The 10,303-nt window shown below is 39.2% G+C and overlaps 1 protein-coding gene across 1 annotated transcript in view; it reads right to left on the bottom strand.

Annotated features, from left to right (window-relative positions):
- Positions 1-267: 267 nt before the first annotated feature.
- The window catches only part of LOC5574262, a 29,376-nt gene continuing 19,340 nt past the window's right edge, over positions 268-10,303 (bottom strand). Inside the window, exon 4 of the mRNA XM_021851796.1 lies at positions 268-3,629. Coding sequence (XP_021707488.1) covers positions 431-3,629 — 3,199 coding nt within the window. The 3' untranslated portion in view covers positions 268-430. The remainder of the gene's footprint in view (positions 3,630-10,303) is intronic.

The raw sequence follows: 10,303 nt of genomic DNA, 5'->3' as shown, positions 1-10,303 counted from the left end.
AAAGATAAAAAAAAACCTATTTTCATTTTTATTTTTTTTGTTCCTTATTTATTTTTATTTGGTGGATTACTTCTTGCAAACTTCAATCTTGTTTACCTCCTTCCCCTTTTTTTGAAATATGATCATTATAATCATTATAATGTGCATTCTATTTCATCCTAAGATTTAAACCAATAAATCTATTATCTCCAACGCTCCTTCTCACAACCCCCGAACATAAAAAAAATCGTTTCGGATCCGCATTCTAAAGAAGAACCCAGAACACAATTTTAAAGTAATTCAGTCCATCGTTTTTATTCCAAAAGAATCCAGTCAAATACCTGCATTCGTTTGCATATTAATCGAATTGAAATTAATTTGCCGCTTCATACAGCTTCGCGGCTGCCGCAGTCTCAACCGGTTTGAACTCGATTTTCCCATTCCCGCCTTCTCAGTAGTAGAGCAAAACCTTCCTCCAGGATGGAACCAAACCGAGCAAAGCGCGCTGCTCTTGGCTTAGTTCGTGACTATCCGCCCCGACGGTCACGAGTTCCACATTGCCAGCCTCCTGGGCTTGCTCAATCGACACCAACGGCAAGTACGGATTGTTCAAGGTACTGTCACGTAAGTCTGTAGGTCCTCGGTTGACAGGCTGCGGCACCAACTCTCCATAGTTGAAACCTTTAGCAATGTCCAACATGAGCTTGTTTGCGTCCCTGTGTTGGAACTGTTCATACTGACGGAACTTGATTCCGCTGGTGGCACCGATGTTGACCTCGTAGACTCCAGGATGGATCTGTCGGATTCGATTCGCCGGATCACTGTCTCCGAAGACACGGAATTCAGGCGATTCGGTTTTGAGCAGGACCTGCTTGGCATCGGCCGGGACTTGGAGGATTACTTCGTAGCAGTTGGACGATATGGATGGCTGGATGGAGTAGCTGGAATCGGTAGTGCTGGGTTTGGGAGGAATCTGAGGAGACATTTGTACTGGACGAGGAGGAGCGACCGGTCGAGGTGGAGCAACAGGCCTTGGAGGCGCAACGTCTTCTTCAACTTCATCGTAGATATCTCCACTGGGGCCAATAGTAGTGCGGGCCGGTTTCGAGGTAGTTGTTGTCGTGGCTTGGAAATAGGTGTTCGAAACACTTGGACGATAACTGGTGGTTGGACGGGGTAATACAGGTGGTTTACCTGCATTACTGTATGCGTACGATACGGTGATTGTCTCTGCGTTATTGCCTTCAGTGGTTGTTCGTGGAGTGGCAGGAAGCTTTGGAATCATCAATCGATGTGATTCATCATTGGCTGCTTCTACAACAACGGAGTCGTCCAGATAATTCTCAAATGTGTTCTCTTGTCTGGCAGCAGGTGCACCGAGAATAGAACGAATCAAATCTAGTTTTTGTTTGCTGAGAGATGGAGTTTGTTTTACAGCGGGTTTTGTATCTACGATAGATTCCTGGGAGATCAATGGGATCGTTGTAGCGTCAACTTTTTCAATGTCTTGACGGTTGATAGGCTCTAAGTTTTCTGCATGTTCATTGGAGTTTTGATCTGAGCTTACAGTTTCAGAGAGATCGCTTTCAACCAATTTTTCGAATTCATTGTTCGAGTTTTGTTCCTCAGTTCTAATGTCAGAATGAGAATCAAGAGTTAGAGCATCTTCTACTCCTTGAAAAGTTATATCAGCGGCCTCGTTGACTTCTTGAATTGGGTTTTCAGCAACTTGATGGACATTTTCCAAATCGAGATTCAGATGATTATCATTTGAAATTATTTTTGTGATGCCATCTTGATCTTGTATTTCGATTGAGATCGGTTGAGTATCTATCTCCGTGTTTATCTCAGCCTCACTTGAACTTTTTCCTAGGCTTTGAGCTGATTCCGAGTCATGTTTAAAGTCTTTCGGAGATGCATCTGCTTCTTCCCTCGATGGTATGAAACTTGAACTATCTTCAGAGCTATCCATCTGTGGTTCATAAGCTTTTGGTGTGTTTTCGATTACTTGATCAGTACGTTCGGGTTCAGACACCGGTAACGATTCAACAAGTTCAGATCTCGATTGATCATCGTTAATTTCAACGTACAATGGATGTTCAACGACGTTGTCCGTTGTTTTCTTAGGGCTCACACTGTCAGGACTTGCGTTTTGTTGGATGCGTCCAAAATTTTCCGTCAGTTTCACGTTCGCATCTTCACGAAAGCCCGAATTAATCTTACCGGTGAAAGTTTCTCCTGTTTTCCTGATGTCGTTCTTTTCAACGGATCCAGTTCTACGAATCTTTGAGTCAGAAGTATCGACGGGTTTCGATGGTGAATTAGCATAATCCTTGTATTTTACATTTCCTCTAAAATGGGGTGTTAATTTCTGTGGCTGCCCAAGAGGTGCAGAATATTCCGATTTGACTTGGCTGTTTATCGGTTGTTCAAATAGTGATTCTGCTTCGGTAGGATTTGAGGCAACAGGTTCATATCTTCCGGAACTTGCTGTTCCGAAAGCATTAGATTCATCCAAAGTGATTTCACTCTTTGCTACAACGGGTATTTCAAGTGCAACTAATGTTTCTGTTTCAACAGAATCGCTACCGGTAATGGCAGTATCTACTTGATCAGTCCTCACATTTTCTGGTTCTATTTGATCTGAGTGAGCTTTATTTTCAGCGGTAAGATCCAAAACCTTCGGCTCAATACGTTGGACATCTTCGTTTGATTCTTTTGGTTGATCCTGTTCAATGGTAGATTCTGGATTATCCATAGTTTCTATTTGGTCAGAGTTTACTATGTCAAGCTTTTCCTCGACATTTTGCTCTGCGACAGTGTTATCTTTTTCCACCACAATTGTTTTGGCAAAATCTTCATTTGAAGCTTCCAAATTTTCTTGAGCCAATTTTCTTTCGCCGTGTTTCTCCTCCTTTTCGTATTCATTTTTCAATGAAGTCTCTTCTAATCGAGCTGGCTTCTCGGCCGGGTCAACAACCGCATTGACAGTGTCTGTTCTACGAGTCTCCACCATCACATCAGCAGCCTTCATCGCATCAGGAATCTTCCTGATACTGGCAGTAGGATACCAAACTGCCCCGGAACCTCTCAGAGGTATCAATCTGCCAATGGGTCTATCATTGGTATCGATTACGGTGACCGGTATGTAGGTTGACCCATCCGATCCAACACTGAATCTACTGCCAAAACTTTTGCCTGTATTCTGACTTCGCAGGTTTGGTTTGATGTAATTCCTTACCATAGGGTCCTGTTTCGCTTCAACTGAACCAACACTTTTCTGATTAGCCAAAGATGCCGAATTCGATGTCTGATCGACCTTTCGGTTTCTTGACAACAATTCCTTGACCTCATTTCCGCTTGATTGACTCAACTGTTTGATTGGCTGAACTGCTTGATTCAATGTCTTCTTCTGAGGCTGTCTAACCGCAACAGACGGCTGAGATTCTGGTTGATTTGTCACGACAATTCGCTCTACTGAGTTTGAAATCGAAGAAGAAGAACTGCGATCGCGGCCGTTTCCATACGGGGTCGGAGATTGTAGTGTGCTTTTCAACTGGGCAGATGTTTCCTGTAAAACTTTGATGTCCCCATCGGCTTGGCACTCCAGTGGGAATAGATTCTGCACTTCCAGAGGATGTTCTGCTGAACTGAAATGAGAATATGATGACAAATAAGATGACAATTCAAAAAAATCATTTGTTAAATAAACTATGAGTTAAGTAAAAATGCATTCTACAGTATCAATGAATCTAACGCCGTTATAAGAAGCACTTCAGCACTCTAGCAAAATTCCTGAGAAAATTATCGATCGTATAATTTCCAAGTTAACTAAGTCACAAATACTTCTAGATCTGTATCCAACTATGGCAATTATCAAAAAGTTATAACAAATCGATATCGATCGGTTTTGAAAGTCATTTACTAGTTGAACCAGAACGGGACCCACACCACATCATTATATGCAGTTCCAATGTTACACTACATAGAATGAATTATTTGAATGAATCTAAAGATAGTCATAAATACCTATGAGTATATGGTGTGTTTTTATAATTTAATTTTCAATTTTCGATTTCTTTTGGATAGTTCTAGAGCATAAACAACAGTCAATGGTAGTTGTGTAGATCATGAAAGCCTATTTATATCAATATCAAGCATATGTATAGCAAACAATATCAATCAAAAAGTGTCGAATAATTATATTGTTCAGTGTTGATTCCGTAGCTTCTGGCGTTCAGCAATATCCACAATGTACCAAAAAATGATAATTACTGTATTCTGCGATGTAATAAATAATAACGATCTCATAATACAGATGTGAATCTGTGTTAAACATGGAGACTATAAGTACAGTTAACTCTCCATTACTCGATATTCCGTATCTCGATATCGAGTTAGAGAACCAGGGTTGGGAAAAAATCTGAAACTCACTCTACAGTAGCCAAACAAAGCCAATCACAGTCAGCGAAGCCAGTGAAACTCACGCCCATCGCTGCTGTAGGCAAATGCCTTGAAAATTGCAAAACACCCGTTACTAAGGGCAACCCGAAATTACTGTAGAAAAATGTTCTATTTCCCGCTGCATTTCCCGCATTTGGAGCCTTCAATGACACTCATGATTTAGAAAATTCGTGCACCCAACAGAGGCTACTTGATGAGATTCACGTTTTTGAACTACTGTACTGGGAGAGCCACGTGATTTTCGCGAAAAATCAAGCCTACTACTATTACCATTCCCAGCACTGTAGAGAACCATAGAAAAAGTTGGTTTTCATGGCTAACTCGATGGTCCCTTGAAACGCAGTTGCACTGCTTTTGTGTTCTGTAACTCGATACCTCCCTAACTCGATGGTCCCTTCAATATCGAGTAAGGGAGAGATGACTGTATTGAAAAACAACTTAGAAATAATTTGTTATATATACAGTCATTCCATGAAAAACCGATCTAGTGGATCACCGAATTCCGTGAAAATATGCTATTTTATTCCTTATCCGAAATAAGGATACACGTGTTTTTGGATATTTTTTATTAGGGTTACCATTTCCAAAATAGGGTGATGAAAAAAATCGCGATTTTGCAAAATGTTTATTTTTTAAAAAATCTTTTGAACCGCTTGACCGATTTTCAATTTTCTTGGACGAAATGAATGCTAAAAATTTTCAAGAAAAATATGAAATTTCACAAAAAATTATTTTTTACATTAAAATAAAACAATAATTTCCGTTTTTTCGTGCTTTAAAGGCTATTGCTGTTCTTATTTACTCTTGAAAGCGATGTCTGTTCTTCAATTTTTGAGATATATCTTTTTGAAAATAAAAGATCAGTCATTTTTCATCAGCACACACTGTAGGTCTCAGCGGAATAGATTTTTTATTTAAAAAAAATCATAACTTTTGAACAGCTCAACCGATTTCCAACCTTTTTTTTTGGAATGAAAGCTGAAGATTTCAACTTTTCAGAACAAATATAAAACTCCGAAAAAAAAATTCTATTTTTTAGGAAACTTTTATACATTTTCATGTAAAAATATAAATTTCAGGGTCTTAAGCTTTCATTCCATAATAAAAAGATTGGAAATCGGTTGAGCTGTTCAAAAGTTATGATCATTGAAAAAAATAAAAAATCTATTCCGCTGAGACCTACAGTGTGTGCCGATGAAAAATGACTGATCTTTTATTTTCGAAAAATTATATCTCAAAAAAATGAAAAATATACATAGCTGAAAATTTGACAGTAAACGTAAAATTTACTAAACTTTCAAGAAAAAATAAGAACAGCAATAGTCCCTTTGGACCCGAGGCCTTTAAAACACGAAAAAACGGAAATTATTGATTTATTTTTTGTAAAAATATTTTTTTGTGAAATTTTATATTTTATATGTTTTTTGAAAAGCGTTCAAGTTTTCAACTGTTTCGTTTGATACACGAAGCCAATACGTCGATTGGCAGTGTCGGTTCTGTGGCTAATGCAATAAAACCAGTAAAAATGGCACTACCGCAACTATAGGAACACCTACAACTAATGGATCATTTGCCCTAAATGAGATGGATAAATATAAGTTGTGAGAAGCGTCTGCGTATGCTGTTGGGATTTAAATTTAAAACTTGTATCCTTCTCAGTTATTGGGTCACCAAGTGAATCGGCAGCTTAGTTGGTAAAGCACTCGCCTAGCATACAAGAGTCATAGGTTTGAATCTCACCTGTGCACGTGGACTTCCTAAGCATTTAATCCTAAGAAGTAATCTTCTGAGAAAAATCAGAGCAAATTGAGGTTATCCGTCATAATTTCCAATATGTCCAGGCAATCTCCTAAAATAGCAAAGCAACCACCATCAATTCAAGAAGCATCTGAGAGTTGTCTTTGATCCTCAATTAATTCATGTTAATGTCATGTTGGTTCACACATTGTTTGTCCACGAGTTGTTCTTGTTTTATTTAATTTTTATCAATTTTTTTGCAGTACTTCTTAAAATTTATTTGATGCTATTGCACAGTGAACATTTTCACTCCTTACACATACACTTGCAGTGTATGCACACATACACTTGCAGTTTGACAATAGCTTCGATAAATAAAATGTTCGTCTCTGTTTTGATTTTTCATTATTATCATCACATAAATTTTGCAACAAAAAAAAGTAGTCAAGTTATTTCTTACTCTCACAACTCATAATATTGTTTAAGTCATCATCAAATTTCGGAATACAAAAATAAAATTGCCAGAAACGCCGCCAAAAGAACTATCCAGTGGGTAATGCAGAATCTATCCTTCTAGTAGACCATTAAGGTGGTTCATAAAAAACGTTTTTACTCCACACCGCTAATTCAATTCTAAATCAAATTATGAGTACCGTTTTGACTCATATTCCGAACACTTAAGGCCAGCAGTGACTTCAAATGCATCTGGCAGGCATAAATTAACTGATATTTGTAAAAGTTTTAATTTCTTCGGAAAGACTATCTGTTAGCTGTGTAGTGTGCTGATAAAAATGTTTATTTGAACTTGTTTAGTATTGTTTTAACGTAAAAGTATGGAACAATATTTTGATTCAAATGCCGAACACTGCGTTCATTCTGTCTCATATTCCGAACACCTTGATTCAAATTCCGAACAGCACGAATAAAGCGTATTCAAATGAATAATTTCGCAAATAAATTAATTCAAGCTAGTTTTACTGGTCTTGAACTAAAGAATCATCAATACTCCCGAGGTATAAAATACATTTAAAGACGTTAAAACTAAATTGCAATCGACTGCCATTTCCTGGTTATTTGATGACATATTTCAGCGAAACATTTCAACCGAATCGCCATACAAAAACGGAGTGTTCGGAATATGAGTCTGTTCGGAATTTGAGACAAAACGGTACCGTTTTGTCTCAGATTCCGAACAGACTCATATTCCGAACACTCGGTTTTTGTATGGCGATTGGGTTGAAATGTTTCACTGAAATATGCCATAAAATTACAATGAGATGGTAGTCAATTGCAATTCAATTTTAACGTCTTTCAATCTATTTTATACATCGGGAATAGTGATGAGTCTGTAGTTCGAGACCAGTAAAACTAGCTCAGATAAATTTATTTGCGAAATTATTAATCTGAATACGATTTATTCGCACTGTTCGGAATTTGAATCAAGGTGTTCGGAATATGAGACATAATGAACACAGTGTTCGGCATTTGAAGCAAAATGTTGTTCCATACTTTTACGTTAAAACAATATTAAACAAGTTTAAATTAACAATTTTATCGGCACACCCAACAGCTAACAGCTATGCTTTGCGGAGAAATCAAAATGTTTACAAATATCAGCTAATTTATGCCCACCAGATGCATTTGAAGTCACTGTTGACCTTAAGTGTTCGGAATATGAGTCAAAACGGTATTCTCTCAAAATGAAAACAGAGACTGCACAAGCTCTTCAAAGTTTATATGAAATTACTATGGGAAAAGCTAGCAATTCATTCAATCGGTCATAGTGTTTGTCAATGTCCTCTTGCGGGTTAGAGCTATGTTGATACTGTTAGATACATTAATCAGCTACAACTTTGCTGAAGACCGGTTCCAAACCGGACGTCTCAGTAATTAGTTATTATACAGGGTGTTGGGGCGGAAGTCACATTTGCCGCGATAAACCAAAGACTGAGAGCAGCATTCTCAATAGCAGAAGTAGACGGAAGGAAGAAGGCCGACAATTTAGGCCAGCGATGGAGAAACGGAATGGAAAGGAGCCAGAAAGGTGTAAATCAGAACGGAAAACAACTGAGTCTGTGAAAGAAGTTCACGGAAGTCACGGTACAGCCTTAGGAAATTATAGTCAGAAGAAGAGGCAACAGTTCATCTATTTCGAAACTAGTGATGAAGATCGATTCTTAACGGATACTTCAAGTGAAGAACAAGATGAAGTTTCCGAAGAGTCGGAAGACGGTATTTTGTCAGTAGATGAAGATATTGGAAAGCGTCCCAAAGACACAAAATGTGGTCTAACAAAAGGTCAACTGTCCGCTCGGCAGTTTCTATCAAAGAAGCTTCCGACTTTCAATGGTCGACTCGAAGAGTGGCCTATGTTTATTAGTGCCTTCGAGACGTCTAATGCAGCTTGTGGATTTTCGAATGTCGAGAACCTGGCTCGACTTCAAGAGTGCTTGAAGGGGCAAGCACTAGAAACAGTGAGGAGCAGACTACTTCTACCGAGTGCAGTACCCCAAATAATCGAAACCTTACGCATGCTGTACGGTAGGCCGGAACAGCTGATGAACATGCTGTTAGCAAACGTGAGGAAAGCGCCATCTCCAACAGCGGACAAATTAGCTTCGTACATCAAGTACGGTGTCGTTGTTCAAGAGCTTACGGATCATTTGGAAGCGACAGGTTTGACCGCGCATCTAATGAATCCTATGCTAATCCAGGAGCTGACGGAGAAACTGCCTGCCAATCTGCAGCTAGAATGGGTTCGGTATCGAAGGAAGACTCAGGTTGTGACTCTACGAACATTCTCCAAATTTCTTTCGAGACTTGTCAGAGATGCTAGCGAGATTACTTCGTATTGTGAGATCACCCCTAGCGATCCGGATGAAGAGTTTCAGAGAGCTGAAAGCAAAGAGCACGAAGAATTTCGTTAGCATCTCTGACAAGTCTGGAAAGAAATTTGGAAAATGTTCGTAGAGTCACAACCTGAGTCTTCCTTCGATACCGAACCCATTCTAGCTGCAGATTGGCAGGCAGCTTCTCCGTCAGCTCCTGGATTAGCATAGGATTCATTAGATTTGTTCGGGCTAGTGATTTTCGAAATTGACCACAATTTACACAGCAGCGATTTTGGTAACGACAGCTTGAAACTATAAATTTATTATTACTATTTTTCTTATAAAACTATTTACACCTCTACTTACATTTTATGGTTTCTTCGCTTTATCTAATTTCTCTTCGGGTCTCAGTAGTGGGCGCAGCGGTATCGATTATCCTGCGATTACAATTTATATTCTGAAAATTAATTTCCTTTACCGCAAGATATAATGTTCTAACTTACAATACACTGAAGACCCGTTTCCACTATCCCAAACCTTCAATGCTTCAAATTCTTCTATTTCAGTTCTGTTTCCCGATTTAATTCAACTCACAATTTACGATTGTTTGTTTACTTCTCTCGCTTGGAGCAATTTAACCACCAAACAATTCACCTACTTCTTTTACCGCCAACTTCACAACGACCATTATCAGCATGTGCGATAAGCGCAGGGTTTTTCAATGTATGGTGGTGCGAACATACTCCCTCCCCGTAATTCTAGCTAAGAACTCTCTTTATCGCTAGAGTTTCAACCTTAAACTTCAAGCACCACCATCTTCGATACTTCACTTCGGAACCACCTGGCGCACGAACGAAGGCCCATAAACCGACCATCTCAGCTTCGATCTCACGGCTATCGGTTCATTAGGCGTACCTATTTTGGACTCGAGAGGCGCACATAGGTGAATGTCCTTCAATCCTATTAATATTTGTGGAATTCCTTGTTCGAATTCCGTTCCTTGCAGTTCTTGCAGATGAGAATATTTGCGGATGACCTCATGCATTGCAACAGTTTGTTGAGGCAATTTCAAACTATCCACGGTTTGGGCGGCACCAATACGGAAACACTGTGACGATCCTCTTGCCGAAATCCACATTTCCACCCGTCTCGAATCTTTCTCCAGCCTGGTCATACCAGCTGTCCAAGTCACTCGAAATTGCTGCGTCACTCCTTTGGCCTGTAACATGGTTGCCAACGACTTTTCCACTAACGTATGTGATGAACCTTCGTCCAGAAAAGCAATTGTATCA

The sequence above is a fragment of the Aedes aegypti genome, chromosome 3 (assembly GCF_002204515.2).
Source record: "Aedes aegypti strain LVP_AGWG chromosome 3, AaegL5.0 Primary Assembly, whole genome shotgun sequence".
Lineage (NCBI taxonomy): Eukaryota > Metazoa > Arthropoda > Insecta > Diptera > Culicidae > Aedes > Aedes aegypti.
The sequence above is the reverse complement of the archived record's forward strand: the minus strand, read 5'-3'. Positions and strand labels throughout refer to the sequence as shown.